General features: G+C 52.3%; 1 protein-coding gene across 2 annotated transcripts; it reads right to left on the reverse strand.

Annotated features, from left to right (window-relative positions):
- Positions 1-624: 624 nt before the first annotated feature.
- ITPRIP (inositol 1,4,5-trisphosphate receptor interacting protein) lies at positions 625-27,154 on the reverse strand. Of its 2 annotated transcripts, none has more exons than XM_063102068.1 (2): positions 26,919-27,154; positions 625-4,034 (listed from the first exon to the last, which is right to left on the reverse strand). In XM_063102068.1, the coding sequence occupies exon 2, from the start codon at positions 4,019-4,021 to the stop codon at positions 2,363-2,365; it is 1,659 nt and encodes a 552-aa protein (XP_062958138.1). In that variant the 5' UTR covers positions 4,022-4,034; positions 26,919-27,154; the 3' UTR covers positions 625-2,362. The 2 variants fall into 2 exon arrangements, with proteins under 2 accessions (XP_062958138.1, XP_062958139.1); XM_063102069.1 differs by lacking the exon at positions 26,919-27,154 and adding an exon at positions 25,908-25,944.
- Positions 27,155-27,830: the final 676 nt, after the last annotated feature.

Consider the following 27,830-nt stretch of genomic DNA (forward strand, 5'->3'; position numbering starts at 1 on the left):
GACTGTGCTTCAGCAAGGCATGAAGACGGGCTGGGGCTTTTGAGGATGTAGGGCCCTCCCTAACCTAACCCACCTGTTGGCCTTGGGCTGGCCCTACTCATTTCACCCTTGTCAAGATGTGAAGCAATGCAGTCCTGGAGCATTTAGCATAGCACTTGAGCAGATGCCGGGTAAAGTCAAGCATCCTTGGGAAGGAAAAGAGACTCCTTGGACAAAGAGGGCAGGGGATGTCCTTAGCAGGAATATCAAAGTGCCCTAGAAGACTACAACTTCTCCATTTAAAAGACAATCTCTTCAAAAACCAAAAGCTTCCTGTTACTTCCAGCTCCTACATTTCTTAACACACATCAGATCTGTGAAATAAGGTCTGGTGCTGGAATCCACCCTGCAGCTGGCTTTCAAAGGCACTTTCTGGAACTCTGCAGGCAGTGCACAAGCTGCCTCAAAGACAGGCTAGAAATGTTCTATTTTGTTATTTTTTTCAAGTTTCCAGAAAGAGTAAGAATAAATGGGGAGTGAAAGCTTCTGCTTGTTGTAAGGAAATCCACCACCCCCTGCCCCCTGCCCCGAACTCTGCCTTGGGAGCCTCACAGATTTCCTGGTTAAAAACAAACACTGTGACTGTTTGTATTCCTCACAAAATTTAATTCTTCCTTTAATATAAATAAGGCAGCATGAAACACAAAGAGCCCCACTTGCTCTCTACATCAGAAGCAGCTTTGGTGCATAAAAGATCCCTGTGTCCCTACCGAGTTCAGTTGTCTCTGTATAAACAAGAAGCCAGAAGGTATTTTTTTGTGAACTTTCTCCCGAAAGCAAAGGGGAAGCCAAGGAGATCCAGGTTTGTTCTTGGCTTTTGGAGGCTGGTTCTTGGTTGCTGGGGTCTCTTCAAAGCACAACAGGATCAGGATGAAGAGGGGAAAGGCATGGGTGATAATAAATAAGGAAATTTGCCCTGAATATGGAAATGCATCCAGACAGAATGGGGTGACCCAGGGCTGCTGTTAGAGACGCACTTCAGCAGGTTCGTTCCTGGGAGTGCCTGCTGGCCCTAGTGCATGCTCAGTCCAACCCCAGCTCACACAGGACAACTTCCTACAGGCCTCCCCACCATGACTAACTCTGGCAGGCAAACAGTCCATCTTCTTCTCCAGCTTTCTGAAGCTAGCTGAGAGCTCTCTTGGGGGCAGAGGAAGGAGCTCCTTTCTTCAGTTCATGGCGAGCCTTGGCACCCCTGTGGAATTGGTTACTCTGTCTGGGAGGCACGGCTGGCTTAAACCCTGGAGAAATAGGTGCAGTCTCGCTCCTCGTTCCCACTTCCTCCTCGGCCCTCTGCAAGGGTTGCTGAGGCAACGCTGAGAGAGAAAATCTCAAAGGGTCAGTGAAACCACAAGTGGAGAGGAAGAGGCTTCCTGACCCTCCTGAACCAGGTCTGGAGATGGAGGCCAGCTCCCAGGTTCTGCAGCTTTCTCTGAACTGGGCCAGACTGACAACCAGACCCCAGCACCCTGGGCACCAGGCTATGCCCCTTGCCATAGTCACCCTGTGCCTCTCTTTCTCTAGATCGGCTTCCACCTTCAGCATTTGTCCTCCCCCTACCACACTGATGGTCAGAGATAGTAAAGAGAGAAGAGGGGCCGCTGAGCATGGTGAATGGCACCCATAGTGCTCGGGACACAGCACACTGGGCAAGGCACAGGGGAGGGGGTGCACCTGGGTAAGAAGGGCAGCTGGAACAGTGGCCCACTTTAAGTTTGCCACCAAGTACCGATTTCCATGTGACAGAGACATTAACCACCTGGGGCCTTGAGTCTCTACCAGGTCTTTTCTCCAAATAGTATAAAAAAGTGGCAGCCACAGTGGGACCCCTATCATTGTGCAGGATGTGGATTCCCACCTCTGTCCCTGTGAGTGCTTTGGCTGCAAATGGCTGAGGCCAAGCGTTCCTGGGTCTTAATGTGGGTCGCTGTCGGCGTTCTTGTAGATACTCTGCTGTTGTTCAAGTACAGACTGGGCCTAGGATGCAAAAAGAATTACACCCAAGTCAGTGTTTGCGTCTTCTCTAACTCAGTGTCCAGAGTGTTCTGCCATCATCCTGGCCATCATGGTGATCCAAAAGGAAGCCGCAGAGAATCAGTCTCCAAAAGAAAACAACTACTTTACCAACAGGCCCCAATGGCATGAAAGCAAACCAGCTTCCAGTGGGAATTCTGTTCCCTCCACACCATAGACCTGGTTTCCTGGCAGGCTGAGCCACAGCTCCCAACAAAGACATCCATGTTCCCAGGACAGGGCTTGCAGATGCTCCCAGGTGCAAGCATGGGGGATGCTCTTGTCCTGGTCCTCTGGGGTCCCATATGCTCTATAAGATGACAGCTTTTGGGGGCAGGCTGGCGTGGTCTGAGGGGACGTGTAGGGAATACTCGCTGATGAGTGCCGGGGCATTCTTGAGCATCTCGTAGAAGGAGTCCACTGTCTTCCGGTACAGAGTGCGCTGCAGGACGAAGGGCCGGAAGAGGTTGAGAGGCTCAGCCCTGCGTACAGCCTCAGGCAGTCCCATGGCCTCGGGCACCTTGCGGTTGCCGATGAAGAAGTGATGGAGCTTCTTCTCGAGTAGGCTCCTCTCTAGGAAGCAGAGCAACTCGTGCAGACGGGTGTCGAGCTGGCTGCCCTTCCAGTCGGTGGCCCGCCGGGAGAGCAAGAGGTGCAGTAAGGCCGTCTTCAGGTGGTAGTCGCTGAGCCCACTGGGGCTGGTCAGGCGGCTCTGTTTGGAGAGCAGGAAGGAGGCAATCTGCAGGCAGCTGAGATGGCAGGCACCCTCGGGCAGCGCCTTAGAGGTCATTCTGAGGAAGTGTCGCTCGTAGACAGCAAAGGACAGGAGCCAGTCTGTGCTGGAGGCCGGGGTCCCCATGGATGGCTCCCTGGGAAGGTGGGAGACAAAGTACAGGTCTGAGTCGTCACACTGGATCACAGGAATCAGGTTAAAGGGCATGAACTTCCCTGAGCGGAACTTGATCTTGAGGGACCCTGGGGTGTCCAGCTGGCCAAAGGCCAGGTCGAACTCGTACTTGTGGGCGATGAGGTGCCAGGCTCTGGTGAGGGCCGTCTGGAACCACCTCATGACCTGCACTGTGTCCAGGTATGGGGAATCCCCGGCACACAGCAGGTCTTCCATCTCGCTGCCAGGCCGCAACACATTATTCTTGCCATGGAGGAGACATAGCATGTCTTCCCCGAGCTTGGTCTTGCCACAGATGCAGCCCAGTGCATCCCCATCGGCCCGGACCACCTTGATCTGGCTGTAGCCCTGGCGATCCAGGGGCACAGGGCGGCTGGAGCACCAGAGTTCTGGGTGGAAGCGGTAGGGTTCAGGGGGCGTGAAGGGCACAAAGAGGTTGCACAGCAGTGGCCTGTCCACCTGCCAGTTCTCGTACATGCTGTCCACACCAATGAAGTCCTCCACCTCCATGTCTGTGTCCCGGTTGCAGAGGCTCCGCAGGGCTTCCAGCAAGTCATCCACGAAGCCTTCAACAAACTCCCGGGTGCGGGTGGCGTCGGCTGTGGCCCCCCGGATGCAGCGCTCATAAAAGTGGCCGAGTGTGGTCTTGTTGGGCAGGGTGAGGCCCCGCAGTGGGGTGGCCCCCAGCCCAGGCAGCTCGTCCTCATCACCGCCCAGGCACTCGGGTGAGGGCCCATCCTGGTGGTCCTGCCGCCACACCTCGATCACCAGGAAGAGGATCATGCAGAGGGTGCTCCAGAGGTCCCAGGTCACGAGGGTCTCATTCTGCACCTGGCCCTCCTCTGCCACCTGCTCCAGGGTCTCCTTCTCGGCCACCAGTCGTGCCACCTCCTCCTCCAGGCGGAGCTGCTCCAGTTGCAGCTTCTCCTGGTGCTCCTGCATCTTGCGGATGATCTCCTCCTCATTCTCAGGGACTGTGGCGTTCTCCCGTGGGAAAAGCAGAGGGTGGTTGATGATGGCGGTCACCACCACTAGACATACCCGGAAGAGCCCCATGGCCATGGTTGGAGCTTTCCTGGAAAAGGGAGACCAACGGTCATACCAAGCTTCCCTTGATGCCATTTCTTCCCGGGACCCTCACACCAACAGAGCTGATGAATGCTTTAGTTCTTCTCCCACCCAACCCACCACTCTCCTCCCTACGGTCTCCTCACATGCTCAGTCTAGCCTTGAAAGAAAGGACCCCAAGGGCCTTCACCTGTGCTGGACATCTTTTTCTGCCTGCCCAGACATTTCTCTTGTTGGCAGCAGCACCTGCTGTCCCTGGGAACAAATCCTTTACTTCTCCCAGTCCTTATGGTTGGGGTGGAGATAAACCCAACTACCAGCTCCAGGGATGACATGTAACCCAGGCCCAAGACAATCAGAATCAGAATCCTCCACCCCCCTGCCCCTGCTACAGCCACAGTGTTGGTTCAGGGATGAGCATATAACCCAATTTGGGCCAATAGGAGACAGACGTAGGATGTGCTGGGACCAATGGGGAGAAAGACCCCCTGTCACCTAGGGTTGCCGAGGGAAGAGGATTACACCTGCAGTACTGGCCGCTCTCTGGCCACCAGGAAGGGGAGCCTGCCAACACAGAGGAAAGTGAGGAAAGCAGAACCCTACTACCACCACCCCTGCCTACCCTGCAGTACAGCTATGTATGAAGCCACTATCTCTGGGCTTTTTAGTCATATAAGTCAATAAGAAGTTCCTTTTTAAAGTCAGTTTGGGTTGTTTTTCCATCACTCCAGACCAAAATAGTCCAGAATAAAACATCCTCTTCTCCCCGCAGTGAATGCTATATAGTGAATGCATCTTTCCACAATACAGTAAAGCCTAGTGGTTAAGAGAGAGAGCTAGGCTCCAAAGCCAGCCCCATCTTTGAACAGCTGTGTGACCTTGGGAATGTTAACTTACCTCTCTGGGCCCTGATTTCCTTATTGTACAAGAGGAAACCAATAGTATCCTACAGGGTCAAGGTATTGATGGATGTGACAATCTGTGCAAACTGCATGGCCTGGCAACTGGCGCACAGCACACATTCATTGAACAGTAACTGTTTCTGAAGCAGTTTTGAGCCCTTATCTTCCCCTGCTGTAAAGCTCTCCTTCTGATCTGGAAGACTCCACCCTAACTTCAGACACAGATCTCCTGGCCTTCCGTCTTTCCCAAGGACAATCTTGGTGACAAGTAGAGAACTAGTGACAACTGAGTCACTCACTGGTTTTTCCTCTTATGAGGCATTTGAACTTTAAGTCCGACTTCTTAATTGTGAAAGGACGTACTCTATTCCCCCAGGATAAATGGATTTTTAGGCCTCAAGTGACTTTTGGGGAAATATCTTTGCAATTCAAAATGTGAACCACAGGCCTGGCTGCAATATCTCCTGGGAACTTGTTAGAAATGCAAACTTGTTAGAAATGCAGAATCTCAGCACCTCAGGGCCTGCTCAGGGACTCAGGGTATGGAGAAGGGTACCAGACCCCCCTCCTACAACCAGACACAACAGCCAGTGCCTCAGGGCCTGCCCTGGGACCTGAGGCATGGAGAAGGGGACCAGACCCCCCTCCCACAACCAGGCACACTGTGCCAGCACCTTGGGGCCCACCCTGGGAACCGAGGCATAGAGAAAGGGACTGGATCCCCCCTCCCACAACCAGGCACACCGTGCCAGTGCCTCGGGACCCACTTGGGGACCTGGGGCATGGAACCAGGGATCGGACACTCTCCACAACCAGACACACTTCCCGTACCACGTAGCAGGCCAAAAACATCTCCATGTGGTGGCCCACCCCAGCCACAATAACCATGGCTGTTGCAAAGGCAGCTAGATGCCACAACCACCATGCAGATGGTCCACCAGCCACTGAAGCAAGTTGACACAAGAAGATTCACCAGCAGTGATAAAGAAAGGAGGAGGATGTCTGTCTCCACAGAGCCCATTGTATAGTGACAGAAGAAAGAGACATCTACTCTATGATAGTACTGGGGGACCCGATCATGCCTCTCAGCATTGGACAGATCATTTGGGCAGCAAATCAACAGAGTAACCATTATTCTTTCAGGGGAAAGAAGAAATTTAGGGTGATTAGAGGGGGCCGGGGGGAGGGAAGGGGGATGAGGAGAGATTGGACAAAGGGCATAGAGAATAATTATGATTTTGTATCAAAAAAAAAAAAAAAAAAAAAAGAAATGCAGAATCTCGGCCCCAGGCCTACTGATTCAGAATCTGTATTTTAACACCCTGCAGATCAAAGTCTGGGAAATGGTTGGTGTTTTATGGTGTCTTATAGTGTAAGCTTTACATTACACTCTCCTCTCCTAGAACAGGAACCTTGGGAATTAACAATCCTCCCTCTCCACACTTGCCCCCTCCCTGCCCTCCCACCCGCCCCACCCCTTTCCTGCCTGGGATTTCAGCAAAGAGAGCAAATCAGCTGAGGTCCCAGGATTGTTGTTGGACCACAAAGAGGACACGGAGGCTCCTCCCACCACCCTCTGGTGCATGCCAGTGCTCCTGATAGGAGCTCTGGGGAGGCCTGAGCTTATTCCCTTGGGCTTCAGCCCCTGACATTGAATTTGCACAATGAAATTCTTGACCTAGTGGTGCACAAGAGAAGACATTTGTCATCAGATGAGGATACCTCTGCAGGTTGTCCCCGGCAAGGGGCAGGATGTTGGCCACCAGCCACACTTGGGCAAAGCCTGCTGCCCAGGTGTGACTCAGACAGCTCCAACCTGTACACAGCAGGACAAGTTAGCAGGAACCAAAAGGGTTGGGAGGATGGAGGCCATGCAGCAGGGAATCTAGTGTGCAGACAAATTGAGGCTGTGGAGGTGAGCTCTGAAGCACGTATGGGTTTCCACTTGAGGAGGAAATGGGGGACCAGAGAAAGTGGAGGAAGTCAGGGCTGGCCTGTGGCTCACTTGGGAGAGTGTGGTGCTGATAACACCAAAGCCACGGGCTCAGATCCTTATATAGGGATGGCCAGTTAGCTCATTTGGGAGAGCCTGGTGCTGACAACACCAAGTCAAGGGTTAAGATCCCCTTACCAGTCATCTTTTTTTTAAAAAGAAAAAAAAAGGTAGAAAGAAAGTGGAGGAAGTCAGATTGGAAGGTGGGTGGGGTAAGGAAAAAGTACAGGGGGGCAGCGAGCCAGCTTTTCTTCCCCAAGCCAAGAAGCAGCTTGCTAGATAATTGAACAAACAAGTCAGCCCTGGTTTCTACATTAGGGAAGCAGCAACAGAAAGTTTTGCCAGCGTGGTCCAAGGCAAAACAGCGGGGTGGGCTGACTAATGCAGATGAGAGTTTCAAGATAAAGGCCTGGAGTGCTAAGAGAGGAATACCAGGAAGCAGCCAATTAGGAGATAATTTGGGGGTTCTGAGGTCCTTCAGGGCCCCTGAACTGTGGGCAGCCACCTTTGGGCACAGCAGGCCTTGACCTATCACAGTAATAGCCCAACCCAGGGGGGAGTCAGTTTCCATGTCAACTCAGGTAGGATGCCACTGCTGTAGGGGTGGTGCCATCACCAAGCCCTGAGCTGGGAAGTCCTTTTTCTCTCTACCCAATGGCTTCCACAGTGTACCTGTGTGCATCCCCATCCTTGCTGGAGGAAGAAGGGCTGTCGGGGTGGGCAGGCAAGGTTCAGAACTTCAAACCAATTGGAGAGTCTGCCTCTGTGTGCAAGGGGTAAAGAGCACGGACTCTGGAGGAGACAGACTGGGTTAGAACCCAGCATGTGCACCTACTGAATGTAACCCCTTGGACAAATCACTCAACTTCTCAGAACCTGTTTCTTCATCTATAAAATGGGAATAATAACACCTGCTGTTATAAAGCTTGAAGATAACGCATAATATAAAATGCTTGGCAAAATGATTGCCCCTGAGCAAGTTTTCTTATTAAAGGGTAGCTGCCATGGGATGCGAATAGGCAGATGACTCTGCCTGCAGGGGCTTATGATGGAGTGCGCCACACAGATGCCCCTAAGAGGAAGCCTGCCAGGATGCAGGCAGCCTACACAGTAACACTGACAATAGCGGGGCTACACAGTCTTGCAGGAGCCCCAGGAAAACCACCAACAAAACAGAAGGAGACCGAATTGTAGACCCAGCAGACCTGGGTCTGAACTCTGATGCTGCCCCTGCTGAGTGATCTTGGGTGGGTCACTTAGCTTCTCCAGGGCTCCCACGCTTTCCCTGTGAAATGGGGTTAATAACAACCCTCCTTCACAGGGTGTTGGGAAGTCCCAACGAGGTGACGTACCTTGGGCGCTCAACACAGTGCCTGGCACAGAGTAGGCTCCCTACAGATACCAGCCCCTTTCCCCTCATCATCCACAGACCTCTGTTTTCTCACTGCCGAGTGCACCAGCCAAGTGCACCAACCCTGCCCATGTCCCAGGGACATGGAGGAACGCGTGCATGCTCAAAAGTGCTCTGAAAGCACAAAGTGCTCCACTGTTACTGCCATCCCTGGCACATCACGCTTCCGCCCTACCCCCTGGCAAAGGGGAGAGGCTTTTGGAGCTGGGGTTCTCTGACTCACCTCCGTGCTTAAGCCCTCTTCTCCTCCCCCGGGATGGGATCCCAGCTGTCATTTTTCTCCTTGTTAAATTCCACACAGGCTGCCTCTGTCTGCAGCTCCCTAAGGGATGGGGTAGGGAGGGCTAGGCAGAGATGGAGAAAAGGGCTGTGGCTGCTCAGTGCTCACTGGATGGGGCTGGGTTTGAAGTCTCTGCTACTTCCCCTTCCCAACTAAGTCATACGGAAAACTTCCCTGGGGACCCCAGAGATCAGAAGAACGAGGAGAAGGAATCAGGGTGGTCGGACATTTGGAGACTATGGGGACAGGACAGGTAGCTGGGAGCCTCTTACAAACCATGGGACACACACACACACACACACACACACACACAACTTTCCCCCAATTCCAAGGATGTCCACATGGGACACACACACACACACACACACACACACACACACACACACACACACACACACACACACACACAACTTTCCCCCAATTCCAAGGATGTCCACATGGGACACACACACACACACACACACACACACACACACACACACACACACACACACACACACAACTTTCCCCCAATTCCAAGGATGTCCACATGGGACACACACACACACACACACACACACACACACACACACACACACACACACACACACACACACACACACACACACACACACACACAACTTTCCCCCAATTCCAAGGATGTCCACCTCCTCTTTGACCCAAAGCCCTCACCTCTGTGAGGCTGTCCCACACCTGTGGTCTGAGACATCAGCTGGTGGGTTTGGCTTTGAGAATAAATCTGGGTCATTTGGCAGGCTTTTGTCTGTCAGCTTGCCAGGACGCCGGCAGGAAGCTACTGAATTCCTCTCCACTCCTGTCCTTGCCCACAGAGAGGGGTGGCCCATACAGTTCACAGCTAAACTTAGGCTGTCAAAGGGCCAGGGTCACGGGCAGCAGCAGCTGAAGGAAGACGGTGGCTTCTGGATGGCCGGCAGTGGTTGGCCAGGACCAGTGATTTACTCAGATCCTTACTCTGACGCTGGCCAGAAGCCAAGACCCTGGGGGAGAAATCCAAGAGGGCGGCTCCCTTCCTTCACCATAGTCCCTCACTCCTGCATCTCCCAGAGCCCCACAGCACTCCCCACCATAGCTTAATCCCATGGATATCACTAAGAGCTGTTCCAGAGCCACAGCTTCCATTCCCCAAGCCCTCTCTAGGACATGTTGGACACTGTGCACAGTGACCACTATAAACTTCTAGAGGTGGGTGTGTGCCCCTTTTTGCAGATGGGTTAACCTAATTTGCAGATAGGTAATTTTCTAGCCACATGACTAGAGAAGTCATAGCCAGGCTGAGATTCAAGCCCATTCTGTCAGTCTGTCTGCAAAGCCCAAGTTTTTCCCACTGTGCTACGTTCACAGAGCAACTACTGAGCTCAAGGAATGTGATAGATACTTCAGGGCCCACAGGATGTGCATGGCATGACCCTCACCAGTGAAAACAGTGCAATTCACGCAGGGAGTCAGCCAACCACTAAGGACCGTAATGTCACATGACAGAATGAGCACTTGGGCATGAAAGGCATATGAGCCATGGGCTGCCGAAATGCAATAGAGGGAGGGAGTTTTATTCCTATCCCTTGGGCATCTCCCCTTGTCTAGAGACCTTCACTGTTCCCACCTGTTGGAGAGATGTTGGTGGACAATCTCTTGGCTCTACATTCACCTCCTCCCCTCCGTCCAGACAATTCCTACAACAAACCAGGAACAGCAGGAGCCTGTGTCCGGCCCCACACAACTGCGGCTTAGCAGCAGGGATCCCAGGCCCAGAGTTCCCCATGGTACAGTGCTTCTCACAGTGCTTAGCAGCAACAGTACCACGTGGGAACTTGTTAGAAATGCAAATTTTCAGGTGCAATCCCAGACCTGCTGATTCAGTAATTCCTGGGGTTGGGCCCAGCATCTGTGTCTTAACAAGCCCCCCATGTGGTTCCAATGCCTGCCCACATCTGAGAACCAACCATTCCCAAGCCAGGTGTCCTTGCCCCATGTCCAACCTGTTAGATGAAATTAGCTTTGCTAATTACAACAGCAAAAGCAGCCCCGGCCCTGGCGTCATCTTCAGAGCCAAAAGGAGCAGCTGATGGGTTTCCTTTACAATATGGAATAAAGGAGGTGGCTGACAGCAGAGGAGGGCACTTTCAGCCCAGACCCTGGGGAGGTTACTTGGGTCTCTTTCTCAATGTTTAGGTTATGGACTCTCCATGAAAGGAGGCACCAAGGGAGACCTAAACTGTCATAAGTTTGGGCTGAACCCCTACTGGATGCCTGGCTTTGTGTTGGAGTTTTGCAGTCCCAACTAATGAGGTACACAGTTGTTTGGGGGAAATAAAGCCACAGATTTAAGAAAGTCAGAATTTAGAGTTGTACTAATTTAACACCATTTTAAAGATAAGAAAACTGAGGCCTAAGGAGGAGATATGCTTGACTGGAAGGGTGGGGTGGAGGTGGTTGAAGCAGGCTGGACATCATGCTATGGGCCCTCCTAGGGAGCACCTGGCAGGGATTACTGCACACAACAGGAGAGGAATAGTGAGTTACCCTATGCCAGGCACAATGTGAAGTACTCTGCATGTGTCTTGTTATTTAATTTTCAGAATATCAACTAGGCAGTTGCATTATCTCTATCTTCCAGATGAAGAGTGATGGTCAGGGAGGTTTACTAGGTAGCCGCTAAGATGCCCTGGTCTGCAGTACCTGACAATGTGAGCAGCACCTTGGCTGAGCCTGCTCCCTCCTTCTGCTCTCCCTCAATTCCCCAGGGGACTGATGGGAAGCTGAGTGAGCCCTGCTACCTCCCATTGCCCATGGGCACCTCCTTGGCACCATTGTCAGTGATGACCACCAAAATCACCTAGGTCGGCTGTCCCCCAAGCTTCCCAAGCGTTAGAGAAACAGGACTGTGAGAAAGGATAGATTGGATGCAGAGCATGAGTTTGATCTTGAGTCTTGGTTTTGAAGTTTGGAGTCTGAAGCCCTGGTAAAGCTCTCCTCCTGTGGCCCAGTCCACTCCTCTGATCCCTGGTTCCACACTTCTCTCTAGCACAGCCCATGCACCACATTGGAGTTAGACCAACTTCCCTGCTGGGTCCAATGCTGCCCACTGTACAAGGCCGGCTCAGGGGCCCCTCCTCCAGGAACCTGCCCTGGGAGCAGGTCCCCTCTGGAAACTCCTGCAGGTCAGGCCACCTTCCTGCTCTTTACTGTCAGTTCACCCACCTGTCCCTGCCTTCCTACCTACAATTCCAGCATAATCAAGAAGCTGAATGCCCTCCTGCAGCCCCCAGGGCACCAGGTGAGGGGCTAGGCACACTGCAGGTTCCCAGCATGTAAATTATCATGCATTTGGGAGGTGATGGCCTAGGAGGAGATGGCCGGGGCCAGAGAGAGCTATGGGAGTGACATGTCTCCAACTCCTTCCTCTTTGCCTAAGTCAGGACAGAGTTAGGACCCAGCACAGGTGGTTCTGTACATCAGCTCTGAATGCATCGCGGCCCCATCCATGGTGGGAGAGGAGAGCTACCACCAGGGCATCTCTGGAGAGGGTCTCTCTTCACCTGCTCCCCAAATGGGGATGGCAGGGGATCTGTGGGGGCCGAGCAGCATCAGGGTGGGCCCTAGCAGGCCTCAGGCCCTGATAAGAAAGGAAGGGGCAGGCAAGGACAGGAAGTGAGGAAAGAGGAAGGAAGAGGACCAAAAAAAAATAATTGCAAAAGTAGGTAGGAAGGGCGTGGTTCTGGGCCCCCAGTGCCTCCTCTTCTCAGCGTCCTTTCTGCCCACTGGCCCAGTCACCTTCCACCTCTCCCACTGGACAGGACCTTCCTCTTGGCCTCCAGCCAGGCCCAGCTCCCCTGGACCTGCCACTCGGCTGGCCAGTGGACTCCTTCCTTCATCTCTTCCGTTACCCTTTCTGGGGAAAACGGTTGTAAAACCATGTGCCTCTGGGGGCCAAGCCCCAGGGGAAAATGAGAGAGGTGGTCGCAGTGGTCACGATCCTGGAGAGCTGTGTGGTGGGGATGTTGGTGGCACGTGCTTTATCTAAAGGGGTGAGCCACCACATCGTACATCCTGTGCATCCGAAATGAGAAGATTTCTTTCCCCCCAAGAGAAGTCAGCAATCTGGATTTTATCAAAACCCCCAAATTTTTAAATGTTGACTGCTATTTCAAAAATTCTTTAAAAACCATGTGAGCCAAATAAAATATGTTAGTGGGCCACCCAGAGCCAGTGGCCCTAGTCTGCAGCCCCATTCCTGTGCTGTGCTGGCCTTTTCTCTCTTGCCCACTGCCTCCCCCACCTTCAGGAAGCGTCCCTCCAGGTTACCCTGACCTCGGACTCCCTTCACTTCCATTCCCTTGGCAACTCCTCAGCAAACCTATTTCCTCTGCATTCAGGACTCCCTGAACTCCTCTTGGCTCGATCTTTCTCTCCAAACCCAGTCCTGACTCTAGTCCAGTGCCTCCTAGTCGGCCCCAGAAGCCACACTGGGAAGAATAATCATAACCAGTATGCGTGAGGTCTGACTCCCTGCTGTGCCTGTGCTAGGGGCTTTGAGTAAGTGCCAGAGGGGCTCTCTTCCTTCCCCGGGGTCTCTCCAGGGACTAGAAGAAAAGAGACTCTGTTGGAATGTTTTTGAAACTCCTCCTTCCCAGAGTGGGTCTTGAGGAAGCTTTTGGCGCATGTGGTCGGTCACCTCCTGTGAGTCACCCTGTGTGTCCACATGTGGACAGCACAGGCTCGCCTTAGCAAAAAAATCTAATGGTTATGCACTGAGGAGGAGCGCTTGGTATTGCAGAGTAAGGTCCGCAGTCCCAGGACTTGAGAACTGGAGCCCCCACTGCCCTCCTCTAACCCAGGGAGACTGAGTGAGTGGGACCCTGGGCTCAGGAGGACCAGGGTTCAAGAATGGACTCTGGTGAGGGAGGGGGAGCAGGACAGGGGAGAGAGAGAGAGAGCAGGAAGGAGAGATCACTGCCCCACATGTCCTGTTAAGTGGCCCTAGCAGTGAGCCGTGGGAAAGTGCACACTGCGGTTGAGCCAGTCTTTCTGCTAAGGAGATCTCTGCTGTCCACATGGGGACACGCTGGCTGGACTCACAGGAGGTGTCTGGTCATATCTGCCAAAAGCATTAAGGTTGTCAAGGCCCACCCTCGGAAGGAGGAGGGGCACCCAAAAGTCACCAGGATGCCAACCCCTTCCTCTGGACTGAGGTCATGAGGGTGGCCAGCCAGCTGAGGTGCAGGAAGGAGAGCAGCCCGGACCCTGCCCACCCCGGGTGGGGAGCCACATCCTTCCTGTTCCTGCTCCTCCACTGGCTGATGCATGCCCCTCAGCAAGCAGAGGATGGAGAAGGCAGGGAGGCCCTCAATTTCCCAGGAAGGATGGGGTGCCCCTCTGTCCAGCTGCCCTGCCTGGCTCCCCAACAGCAGAAGCCCTGGCCCACAGGACATCATGGAAATCACAGTGTCTTGGGATAGATGGACAGACTAAGGCCTGGTGTCTATGACTGGGTAGTGGGGAGTGGGGTGGAGAGAGTGGCGAAGGGACGAGAAGGAGCAAAATGCCCCAGAGAAAAGGAAGCGGCTTCCCTGCTATCCCTGAGTCCTGGCCCACATCCCCTTTCTCATCCATTCCCTCCAGAGCACCTCAAAGCCGACAGTCACATATGGGTTGCATGGCAGCCCTCAAAAAGTTGTGCCCTTGGGCTAATGCCCAGACCTATGATGTGGCCTTATTTGGGAAAAGGGTCTCTGCGATGTGATTAAATTAAGGATTTGTGATGAGATCATCCTGGATTACCTATGTGGGCCCTAAATCCAATGACAAATGTCTTTATGAAGAGACAGAACAGGAGAAGGTGATGGGGGACAGAGGAAGAGGTGGGAGTGATGCTGCCACAGCCAAGGGACATCTGGAGCTGGCAGAAGCTGGGAGGGCCAAGGAAGTTCTCCCTTAGAGCACTCGCGGGCAGCGTAGCCCAGCAGATACCTTGATTTCAGACTCTGGCCTCCAGAAGGGCAGCCCCAGGAGACTAACGCAGCCTCAAAGTGCAATGCAGCCTCCCCTCTCCCAGCTGGCTCCTCCACCCACTTTCCTGTTTCTGCTTGGGTGCCTCCAGTCCCCCAGCCAGCTCTGAACTGGCCTCTGATCTGCATCCCTTCCCCACTTCCATGGAGCCCTGTTTCTGTGTAACACAGGTCAGACCCCCAAGTCTGATGCTCAGGCCCTGGCCCCAACCGGCCTCAGAGGACCCCTTGGTTCCTTCCCTGCCTGTCCCAGCCACTTCTGATCATCGTCTGTCCTCTGAACACCTCCTGCGCTTCCCCACTGAAGGAAACCAAAAATATTTCAGCACCAAATATGTGTCTTCGACGTATTTCAAGATGGCTATTCAGAGGGGCTGGAAGCATAAGAATAGCTAAAAAGCTGCCTTTTGCAGAGGAGATTTGCATCTGCAGGGGAAATGAAGTGAAAAATGCAGCCAGCCTTTCTCTGTGGCCCTTCCCTCATCTGTCACTTTGAAGGTCTGACAGAGAACTGTCCCCACAGACCACAGTCTGTTCTGAGAGCTGCTACCCGTGAGGTTTCATTGGGGTAACACAACCCCCTTTGCTTGCCATGACTTTCCCCCTTCCTCTGCCATAACCCATCTTGCCAGGCTCCAAGCCCCTTATCACTAACCTCAGGATGGTATAAACTTCATCTGGCCCCCCTTCAAGTCTCAGATTTTGTGTGTGGCTTCCATGCTTATGCGCATTAAATAACATGTGTCATGCCTTTTCTCCTATTAATCTGCCTTTTGGCAAGTTGATTTTCAGTAACCCTTCGGAGGGCCAAGGGGAAGTTTCACACTAACAGCCAACTGGCCTCACAGAGAGCCCATCTCAGAAACCGTGTCCAAGGAGAGCCCTCTGGGTCCCTCCCCCACTCCCAACTCCTGAGATAATTCCCTCTTTCTTGAAAGGGATAGAGAACAAGGGGAGGGAGGCAGACGTGTTTATTGGGCCTCTGAGTGCAGGCAAGCATCTGGTCCCTCGTGTAGGTGTCTCCACAGATGAGCCTGGCACACAGTAGGCACCCAATAAAGGCTCGTCCCTACGTCTCTGTCCTCAGCATGAAGCCCTGGAGGAGGTGCCGTCAGCCCACCTCACAGGCAGCAGCCCAAGGCGCTGAGAGGGCGAGAAGTCTGCTCCAGACCCCACTGTCTCCCTGGGTGCCCCATCTTGCTTTGTCAACAGTTAGCCAGCGCCTCAGTCTGGTCTTGTCCCACTGCCTTCCCTGGCTGTAGACTCCCCCAGGGCAAGGGCAGGGTCTCATCTTCACGTTCCCCAAAGTGCCTGGCATAGACCTGCTCACTGTGCCGAGGAGCATGCTATCCTCGGCACCCAGCTCACAGCGCACAGGCTGGAGACACCGCTTTCAAAAGAAGAGCTCCACAATCCCAGACTTTCCTATAATGGGTGTGCACAGAAGGGCCTCCCTTGCCTGCCAGGATTCCCACTTCAGCTTTCTATGCCTGAAATCACAGGGCGCTTGGTATATAGCAACGCCACACTAACCAGTTCATGCTGTCACATACCAGCTTGGGCTGGTAGTCCTCAGAACTCACCCTACCCCTGTGGGCCCATCTCACCCACAAGAGAGCTGGTACAGAGGGAATATCAATACTCACCTCCGAGCAGGGTATGCCAGGGCTCCCAAAACGTGTCCCCTTTCTCTCTCTCTACCCTGTGTTCTGGACACCCCTGGCCACCAAGCAGAGCAGCAAACACTCAGGAAAAGCCACACTTTCTTAGGTAGGGTGGGATGAGGCGGCATTGGTGGGAAGCAGGATCCCAACAACTGCAGACACACCGGCTTCCCGGGGAGCGAGTGGAGCAGAACCCGAGTAAACAGAAAGTAAAACAAAGTGGAAACAAAGCCCTCCCAGGGCCCTCCCCAGTCCTCACAGAAGAACTGGGGATGGGTGGAATTAAATGCACTGTCAGCGACCAACAGCCACCTTCCTTTGATCCTTGCATGGGAACAAAGAGAGACAAGCTCAGAAAGACAGCCTGGCCTGAGTTCTTTACCTGTCTCCAGGACACGGTGGAGGAGTCCCCCAGGACCCTTCCATGGCCACAGAAAGGCCAGTCTCCCCACCCCAGCCTCCCCACCCCATCATCTCTTACCCACGTCCTGGCTTCCTGGGATTCTGGCCCCCCCAAAGTGAGATACCAGATTGTTCTTGCGCCCTGATCCCCTGCGGCTTAGGCTTAGTACCTGACACAATGCCTGGGCCCCAGCTGGGCTGGGAAGAAGTGGGGGGTGGGGAGGAAGGGAAGCCCCTTGGGCCTCCTGCACACACACACACACACACACACACACACACACACACTCTCTCTCTCTCTCTCTCTCTCTCTCTCTCTCACACTCACGCTCTGTGCCTGTGAAGATCTAAAAATCTCTTTCATCTTAGTAAAGGGGAACAGCAAGAAACAGAAAGGCAAAAGGGAGGCCAACCAGTTGTAAAAAAATTAAGAGACAGTGGCCAGCTTCTTTGCCTGTGCTGTGCTGTGGGGATCCGGGCTGAACAACAGAGCAGGACACGTCTGCCTGCACATCTGCCTGCTCTCACACACTGGTTAGTCACAGAGCAAACCAGTTCTCTTCTTCTCCAGAAAGCACAGGGCCTAGACCTTAAGGCTAGGGACAATTAGCAAAATTCCTTCCAGAATATCTATGATTACACAGAGTCACACTCCCTGCAAATTACACAAAACAAAATAATGACAAGCAAAACCTACAGCCACATCATTTTCCAGCCACAAGGATGGAGTGATGAGTAATGAGTGATGCGCATGCTCTGCGAGGCTGTGCCTGGCACTCAGGAGTGTTCCAATAGTGCCTGCTGAATGCATGAACCTAAGCCTCATATGCATGTGTCAGACTGGCGTGTGCAGCAAGCAACACGGATAGAGGGTCAAGTTCACAAGGACACACTCCCGCCCTGCAAGGCCAACCAGAAAGAAACAGACCAAAGGTCTTCAGCTAAGAAGGGCTTAATAGTTTGTAGAAGCCAAGAGTACAGTAGCGAAGGGGCCAAACTCTGGGCTCAGACGGGCTGGGCTTGAATCTTGGCTCTAGCACTTGCTATGACAATAGTGCCTGTTTCATGTCATGCGCACATCAGGGGAGGTGGCGCACAGTCACATGACAGTGCTTTATAAATGGCACTGCTGTTGGCATTACTACTGGGGATAAGGTCAGGTCTCCCTTTTAGTTTGTTACATCATCCTGGTTGCATCTTAAGGACTCCTCTGGGAAGACAGGGGTGACCAACATTCCTGTAGCTCCTCCAGAAGCTTGGGGTGGATGACTAAGTGGTCTCTTCCATCTCCTTGTCTTCTAAAGGCCCCAGGGGCTGACATGGGGCAGAGGAGGAGTTTGGTAACCTGGGAAGCTCAGCAGCAACCTCCCTCCCTCCAGTCCAGCAGAGCTGACAGCTTCTCCACCAGGTTCTGAGTACCCCGCATCAGAAGGGGCAGACACTTCATGAATGTTTGCTGAATGAATCAATGAATGAATGAATGGAGTCAGGACTGGGGAAAAAAACCTCACTGCCTTTACTACCAGGAGCAGGAATTTGTAATTCCTGGAGTGGAAAGTCCCTGATGAAGTAACTTCTAAGTTCTTTCTTCCTGGGAGGCACCCTGCAGTCAGAAAAGCTAAGGGCTAACCATACTAAGTCCCTTGAGAAATGTGAGTGAAATCCCTTCCAACTGTAGCCCAGGAGATGCAGCCCTGGAGACGCAGCCCTGGAGATGGCCTCAGGCCCTTTTGGTCTGGACTGGCCTTCATCTAACTGCAGGCTGACTCACTGCTTACATTTACAAAGAAAATGACCAAGGAATAACCCCGACATACATTTATCTAACCCCCAGCTGCCTTGCCCCTTGATAACCCCCTTCTTGCTCCAGGATCTTGTAGAAATGTTAAGATGAATGGAAGATTACAGGGTTCCATAAAAAACTAGTTAAGAGAAGGAGCAGACAAGTAACTCTTGGCAGAGGGACTGGCAATTCTCTCTTTCCGGAGAAAACTGGACAAGCCTCATGGCCCTAACAACACCACAGGAGGGTTTAGTCAATTGCAAGCAACACATCATATTTATTGAGGCTTAAGCATTGTGCAAAATGCTTTATGTATATCATCCTCGCATTAAACCTTTGAGGCAGGCACTTATCTCCATTTTAGAGATTAGGAAACCGAGGCATGGAGGTGAGGACACCTACCCAACATCACAGAGCTGTGATTTGAACCAAGACCTGTCTTACTTCCAAGTCCATGGTTTCCTATGATGCCGTGCTGCTCAGTGACCAGATATCTGTGAAACATCAGACATGTACCCACACACTTCCCTTCCTTGTACTGTTTAGGGACAGGCAGGTGAAAATTTGGATGAAATCTGGGCATGAAACAGGGAGTTAGACCAAAAGAAATTACGCAGCTCTTTTACCAAGAGATGCCATGAGTGTGACCTGGGCTATTTGAGAGGCTTTTCAGCCAGAAGGACGGGGGAAACCTTCTCTGTAATCAGTTAGGAAAAGGGAGTGAGGGCTCTTTTGACACTGGGGGCGAGGAGGGGGAGGTGTGTGTTGGCATATGTTGGGTGGGGATTCAGGGAGGAAGTGGCATGAATGTTCTCAGGACATTTGGGGCAGCACACAGGGTGGGGCCCAGGCCTCCCCTGCCCTCCTCCCCAGCCCAGGCATGTGGCATCCCTGCCTTCTTAGGGACTCTGGAACAAAGTCTCAGCAAACAAAAGACCCTTTCATGAACTTCAGGCGGGTCCTTAGCCTGCTGCTAAGAAGGCTATTTAAACAGGCTCCCATGAGAACAGTGCGTTAAGAGCACATGGTTTTGCACCAACAGGCAGGGCCAAAATTATGACAACACCCTCCCTTTTGGTTTGATTCGGGTTGGTAGGAGACTCTCCTGCATCCACTTCAGGGAAATAACCCAGAGAAAGCAGTGGCAGCCCAGGATAGCTTCACAGCTGAGCCCCTCAGCCTAAGCAATGAGTGTCCCACTGTGTTGTTATTCACCTGGAGTGAGTCATTTGATAATTGTGGGCTTCGTATTTTTCCTAGGGACTTTCATCTGAAGATCTCAAAGTGCTCTAAATATTATCTGGTACTGGTTATTACTGTGCCCATTAAACAGACAAGAAAACTGAGCCCCGTCTGCTAATATCACAGAATGAGTCACAGCAGGAAGGGACCAGACAGGCTCGGGCCTGGAGTTGGTGGTCTGCCTACTGTCTCTCATCTTTGACACTCAAACTCTGTGGGATTCTCTACGCTACCTTCATGTTCACTGGGGCATGGTATACAGGCAGAGGCCTGAGGGGGTAGAAAGAGTGCAAGGCTCTGGGAGACAGCAGATCTAGATTTGAATCTTGTCACCGTTGTTTTCAGCTCTGTGACTTTGGGCAAGTCCCTCGGCCTCTCTGAGCTTGTTCCTTCACCTGTAAAACTGGGATAATACCTACCTTGATGGGCTGATGTGAGGAAGAGAAACAAACACATTTCTCCCTGTAGGATGGGGCTTTGCTAAGAATAGGTGCTCAGTTAATGAAGCCATTGTTTTTTTAAAGGCTATTCAACTTTTATGAACAAAAGGTCATGACAAAACCAGATTTGTAGATAGAAGCATAATCTACAAACAGTCTTCTCTACTAAAGATAGAATAATTTTCCTTTGTAACCCTGAAAAAGTTAGGTTCATACAAAACTTAGGGCAATTACTTTAGCCACTGATAGTCTGGACATCGGGGAAGAATCTGAAGTTATGCTCAGTTGCGCAAAGCAAAAACTTTAATCAAGTACTTTCAAGTTGAAAGACAAGGCGATTCCTGTTCTGAGACCTCTGTAGAGAGAGACCTTTCTTCGGGGTGGGGAGTTCTCCCTTTCCCACAACTTTCTTCCCTTGTGTTGGCATTTGTCAGCCCTTGCTTAGGAATTTCTGTCTTAAGGAGAGCAGTAAACGTCACCTTATAAGATGTGGCTGATGCCACAGGTCACCAAGTTAAAAGCATCAGAATTGCTGAGTGAGTTCAACCTTGCAAATAGTGCTGTTCCCAGGGTCTCCCTTTGATGGGACATGATAGACACCCATGGCTGCCCTCCCTAACACCATTCCCAAAATATTAAGCATATCTCAAACACCTCCAGCATCCTGCACGAACTACTGGAGAGGAAGGGGTTCCACAGATTTAATTTAACCTATCTAGAATTCCACAGGGAACACTAGAGCTGGGTGGGAGGTGGACTGTGAGACCTGTTTCTACTCCCAGCTGGCACTGCCTCCTCGGGCAGTGGATTCGATCCATCCCTCCTCTCTGTGCGCATTCAGTCACAAAGCTCCACAAGGCCACTGAATCCCTAGCGCAGTGCCATGCATACCGTAGGTGCACAATACCTGCTCAGTGAGGAAGCCCCCATAGAAAGGACATGGGCATCCTTTTCCTCTTTCCTTTGGGGGTGAGGGTGAAGAAGGGAAAGCCGCTTTTCTGATGGTCCCTTCCCAGCTCCAGCCTGCCCTTTCCCTTCCGCCTTACAGATTCAGGCTACAGGAGGCCCCATAAGGAGTCACGCTCGGAGAACTAAAGGAGACGGCAGCTGTCAGCACTGTGCTCTTTTCTCAAGGGCCAAACCCAAGGTCTAAACACCTACTACCAACTGGCTCACAGACCAGACCTTAAAACTGCAGCCGCTCCTTTCCTTCTTCCTCTTGCCCCCACAGCCCAGCCAGCCCCTGCCCAGCCCCTGAGAAACACACCTGCAGATGTCACAACTTCTATGTCCCTTCCCTTCAACATGTGTGTTACAGTTGAGGCGGGCGGTTCTCCTCCCTATCTACCTTAAGATGGTGGTGTTGCCTTGGGCAACAGTGATGATGTCACCTGCAACATGCTTCCATTCCACTGAGGTCACGGGGCTGCCCACCGGGATGGAGGGGAATATTCTGGCTATAGGAAAACATCGTGGGTCCCAGACTGTTAAGAAAGACGCTGGAGGGCTTTTGGGCACTCCCAAATGACCCTCTTCTGCTCCCAGAAAACCTCCTCACCCTTCTCTCTTCTCTGAATGCCCATGACAGGCTATGCCTCAAACCTGACTTTCCCTCTCCCAGAGTCAGCCAAAAGGTCAGGAGGAGCAGCTCTGCCCTCAGTTCCTTAAAAACCACACAGCAGGGCAGTCTGGATCCCTGCAGCCTTGCCCTTTGTCCAGACCTCAGAGGAGGGAGCAGGCTGGCGGGGAAGCTGGGAGTCCAATCGGCAGAGAACATAGATTCTTGATTGGTCCCCACCGTCCTCAGGAATTCATACTAGCCAGATCGCAGGTTTGTGCCAGGCACTGTATCAGTGCTTTCTACCCATCATCTGGCTCAGTCCTCTGAAGAGCCCTATGAGGGCTCATCCCTGTTTTAGTGATGATGAAACTGAGGCTTGGAACAGTCAAGGCACCTGCCCAACTACTGAGTAGTGGAACAAGGACTCAACTCAAAGTGTGCTCCACTTCAAAGCCCTGAGGGTCACATCTCCTGAGCTCTGGGTTGCCTGGACAGAGACCAGGGAGAGCCTTTTAAATCCAAAAAGGCCAGTTGGGCAGGGCAAGTGGCCTGAGGCAGTCAAAGCAGCACTGCATTAGGATGGCTTCACCCCCAGACTCACACAGGGGGTGCAGTAAGTGGCCAGCCATGGCCCTCCGATTTCCCAAGGCCTCCCAGCTGATTAGAAACTATGTTTCTCTGCTCTGTGCTTGCCTTCTTGTTGACCCATCCAGGTCACTTGACCGTACTCTTGATTTGCATACAGCATTTACCCTGTGGCCTGGCCCTACAACCTTGAGATTGTACAGTATTTATTTAACTTATGCAAATACAAATCTATGTAGCTGGGAGCTAATGCTTGCAAAGCACTAAACAAATAAGTAAATAAAATGAAAAATCACTTCATTATGAGAGGAAAGGGAGAAAGCCTACCAGGCAAACGCTGCCCTTGAGGCACTGGCCAAGGAGATGCATACAGCCAGGCTGACCTGAGGACCTGATCTACCTGGCAGGTATCTCTCCATTGGTGAGAGGGCCACAGAGGTAGAGCCCTGAACTATTAGACATCAATGTCCCTCACCCTCCTCCTGCTTGGCTCTGACTCCAGCTTTGCTAAGCACAAGCTGCCTTCTGATCTTTGGTTTCCCGTGTGGCTTGCCCAGGATTCAGGGAACAGATGATATCCAATCTGTATGATGTTCACAGAGTCTCCTTGCAAATTAATAAACTAGCGTTCTAATTTGTACACTCACTTCTGGGAGTTTCCTCAGGGTGACTCAGTAGCCCAAGTCCAAACCACTCCGACAATTATGGAAATAGGGTTTCTGAGTGGGCATAGGTAAAAGCCAGACTCTGGGACAGGTGACATTATCCAAGTAAACACCACCCTTGCTTAGGCAATTTGCTGGGTACCAGCCGGTCCTTCCCAGGAGACTGAACTTCCTTATTGGTGAGAAGCCGATTTTGTTTAAAGCATCTATAAATAGTATGTAGTAAAATGCTCAGTTCCCACTAATTAAGTGCTGAGATGTACAGTGTGGAACCTAAGTGATCACATATATGAAGCCATGAAGTGGAGATTCGGGAAGCTTTCCTGGACAAGCTCGGGATGGGCGTTTGCAGGTGAACAGGATTTGGATAAGGAAGGAAGAGGACACAAATGGATGTCAGGGGGCTGGAAGGTCAGGATAGCATGTTTGGACGTTTCCCGCCTCCTTCCAGTGCTGGGGAAGTTTTCCGCCTAGGTCAAGGCCTTTTCCAAGTCCCAGGTGGCACTTACTCATCACCCTCATACCAGGCCCCAAACTGGATTTGCTACCTCACGTTGCTCAACGATTAAGAAGAAAAGGCATTTGATGCCTGGGCTGGGCCTCGCCATCAGCTATGAAGGCTGGGCTTGCCTCTTTCTCCTGCCAGGTGAGTTTCCTGTTCTCCCCCGCCTGGGCCAAGAGCGGGTATTTCCTCCTTTTACAAAGAAAGAAAAAGGCAATTGCTCTTCCCTCTTTTCCATTAGGGTCTCCAACCAAACTAGCTTTTAAAGCGTAACTTGCCTCTTGCTCTATGAATGCTCAGTGATTGGGACTCAGTTTCCAGGCTCCTGAACATTTTTACTTTTCTGTGCCTCAGTTTCCATATCTGTAAAATGGGGATAACAATATCTCATAGGGCTACTGTGAGGATTAAATAAGTTAATACAGGCTAAAAAAAAAAGGAAAAAAGGCTAGCAAATGTTAAGCCCTCGATAAATGTTGGCTATCAGGGCTGCTGTGAATGGTTGTTCAAGTGGTGCCCTGCTTAAGGGCACTAGGCTCGTGGCGGGCACGGGGTGCGGAGAGATCCAGCTCACATGCTGCATGCCCAGCTACATGCCTTGGCTATGTCCACCCAGATAAGGCCCCTATTTCTAAATGGCACCAAGTGCCATACTCTTGCTGAGAGGGAGCACCTTATTCTAATTCACTCAAGGGACTGAATCAGCTACCAGCAGTCCTGGAGGTTATTGTTATCAGCCCTTAGCATCTTCACGGCTCTGCCCCCCTCCTCAGCAAGACTGGATTAGAGGGAATCCGGGATGAACTGGTCTCAGCCATAAATAAAGCCCTGCTTCTCAACTCCCTGGCACACTTGGAGCACTTGCCTGGCCCTTAGTATAATTCTTGATTAAAGCCCAGTGGGCTGCCATACCACCTCATCCCTATGGAGGGAACTCAACGCCAAACCTGGAACCACAGAGTCCTCACCTCTTAAGGCAACTTCTCCTTCATACTGTCTTGGCTGACAGTGATGGGCAGCACATTACCTGTGGAGGAGATCTGTTTGTTGGAAAGTTACTTCCTAGGCTACGTTGAGATCTGTGTCTGTTGTGGATTGATTGAATTGTGTCCACAAAGTTCATATAGAAGAAGCTTAATTCCCACTGTAACTGTTCAGGATGGGAAATCCTATTACGGTAACTGAAAGGTGGGGCCTTGGGGAGGTGATTGGATTGTAGGGCCAGGCTGTAGTGAATGGTTTAAAAATGGTGGTCATGGGCGTGGTTCTGAGGGCTTTAAAAGAAGAGCACATGAGAGGTTAATCTCTCTCTGCTCTGCCATTTTCTGCCATGTGATACCCTGCATCACTAAAGTCACCACCAAAGGAAGCTCTCACCAGATGTGTTCCTCAGGCTATGGACTTCCCAGCATCTGAAACTGTAAGCAATAAATTTCATTTTCTTAGAAATCATCCAGTTCCAGGTATTTTGTTCTAAGCAACAGAAACAGACTAATACAGTCTTCTTTGCTTTGTCTAACCAGTGACTCTCTCAGGCCAGAGGGAGCAAGTCTTCTTTCCTTGAGAAACAATGCTTGAGATACCTGAAGGCCACAGCCATGTCCCCCTAGGCTTCTCTTCCCTGGGTACATTCTGCAGGTTCTTTCCTTTCTTCCTAATAAGATGCACTTTCCAGACCTTCTACACCATTACAGCCCTTCTCTGGACAAGTTCCTGTTTGGCAGTGGTGTCCCTTGTAAGAAATGGCACTGAGAACTGGTCTAGTGCACTCCATCGGCCCAACCCTACACTTATGGGGCTCCATGTGTGGAGTGCTTACCACTGTCTCCCACCGAGACTGTGCACCCTCAGACAAAACAACTCACCCTCTTTCTCTTTACTGACCCCAGAGGGTTGGAAAAGGGAAAAATACAAAACCAGTTTCCTCCCAGACAATACCTTTCCGAGTGGGCAATTTTTCCTGAACCCTCTCCTCGTAAGTTCCTGCCCCTACTCGCCCTCTGATAAAAAGTTCACCCACACACCCTCTTCTTTGTTTCCTAGTGGGTGCTGCAAGAGCAGAGAAGTGGCAACTTCTGGGAGATGACATCAGGTCAAAGGTCCAGATCCTTGCCCCCTGAAAGCCAGAGCCTGAAATTGCTGCATCTTTGAAAATTACCAAGCTGGAGGATGGCACTTGAATGAAAGCCCTTCCATCCAGCCAGGAAGAGTAGAATCAGTATAACCACTTTATGATTACCCACAAGCGGAAAATCTGAGGGCAGGATGGCCTGGAGCAGCAGCAACACACAGAGAATTAGCAGACAATGAAAGCCACTTAGGCACGTAGGCTGGAGGGAGGACTCCAAAACACAGCCTATTAAGTTATTAACAAGGAGGTGAATGACAGCAGTTCTGCCTGTCTGCCGGCCCATTTTCACTACTAACCTGGGCCTGTGTCTGCAGCTGGCAGCCTCCCAGAGGTAGAACTGGTTTGTAAAAGGGAAGGGCCCTGCGCCAAATCCAAAAGAGGAACAAGAAAATAGAACGCGCCCCCAAATTGTTTTAGATCCCAAAGACCAGGACCTAGGATGCTACCAGTATCTGTGACTCTCCTAGTTTTGAAGGGGGGGCCCTTCTCACACCAGGCAGAGAGGCAAAAGTAAAATGAGATCCCTGCCTCGTTCAGTAAAATATTTTCCTCTTCTGGTCGACAGCATTTCTGTTTTTAAAGAGCAGGAGCATTTCAGATGGAGGTGCCCGCCCTAGGGCTTCTGAGTCCCTTCACCCAGCAGCTGGAAAGGCGCAGGCACAGGGACGAGGTTGAGGATGGGGTTAGACTATTTGCAGCCTCGAAAGAAAGTCCTGTACAGCGTGGGGTCTGCTCCACTAAAAAAAGAAAAGGAAGCGGCGGGGTTTCATCCGGCCCAAGCAACCCCAAAGCTTCCCGAGCAGAAACCGAGAAGAAAGAAACTTCACTCCTACTCCTTCCTCACAGGGCGGAGGGAGGCGGCGGCTAAGGAGCAGGGCGACCGGGCTTTTCCTCCTGCGGCAGCCCTCTGCTCAGACGGCCAAGGTAACGGGTCGTCCGAGCACTAGAAACAAAAACGTGATCCCGCTTCTGACTCCGGGGCCCGCTACGCAGTCGCAGCGAAGCGGCCACGGGCTCCGCGGTCCCGGCTGGAGCCCAGAGACCCGCGCGCCGCTCCCGGCGCGGGGGAGCAAGAGCGGTGGCCGCGGTTAGTCGCTGCGCCCGCCTCCGCACGCGCGCCCTCAGGGGGTCCCCAAAGCCACGCCCCGCCTGGGGGCCCGCGCACCCCGCACCCCCTGCGCCCCCGCTCCTAGCCGCCATCTCGGGCGCAGCTCCGTCGAATCCCCGGTCTCCCTTGCGCCCTTCTTCCTCCCAGCACACAAGGAGATCAGGGAGCAGAGCCTCGTGGCTGCCGGCCCGGGACTTACGTTTAGCCTTGGTCCCCGCTCCCCGCCGCCAGAGGGCCTTGCGACCCGGGCTTTGCGCGCTGCTTGCCGGCAGCTGCAGGGCAGCGTGCGGCGGGTCAGTCAGACGGACGGCGGCGGCGGACCCCAGCCGGCTCCCGCCTTCGGGCCGCCGTCAGCAGGCTCCACGGGGCTGCGGAGTTACTCATTTCCTGGATGTCACAAAAACTTTTCCTCCTCAAGAGAACAAAACACCCGCCTCTACTCCAGGCTTCGGAGGCTCCTTAAGGAGGACCGAGCGGGTTAGGGCGGCCGGGCCCAAGGCCCTCCGCGAAGATCTGCCCAGTGACGTCCCCTCTGCCCCCCGCGGAAACTCCAAACGGCCCAGCAGAGCTGGAGAGTGACCGGGCGGGACGGGATCTGGAGTAAACTGGGGAGCGTGGACAGGGGGCGGGGAGGACGACCTTAAAAGTCGGTCCAGGCCGCGGAATGGAAGGGGTTAAGGTCCTGCAAGCTAGGAGCGTTTTCTGCGGCGCGTTTTACGAGTGGTAGGATTCCTGGGGCCACCTATTTTACAGGTCGGGACATAGCACCGACCTTTTTCTCTTTGGGGGCATGAATAGATTAAAATAACTCACCAAATTTTATGATGAAGAATACAGTGTTGCCTTTTTCCCTGAGTAACCAGGCACGTAGGAGAATGATTACCAGATGCTGCAGGGGCGCTTTAGTTTCCAAAGCCTTGGTTAAACGTTGTGAAGTTAAATTAAGTATCACTAGCCCTATTTTAGAGAGAACTGGGGCCAGAGGGACAGCAGCAGCAGCAGCAGCACCCTGGCCGTCCTTAATAATTTACGAAATCCACACCCTTCTATTATATTTCCTTTGTGACCTGCCCAAATCCCAAAGCCAGTAGAAGTGACCAGGAAGGGTTTG

Source organism: Cynocephalus volans, chromosome 7 (genome assembly GCF_027409185.1).
Source record: "Cynocephalus volans isolate mCynVol1 chromosome 7, mCynVol1.pri, whole genome shotgun sequence".
Taxonomy (NCBI): Eukaryota; Metazoa; Chordata; class Mammalia; order Dermoptera; family Cynocephalidae; genus Cynocephalus; species Cynocephalus volans.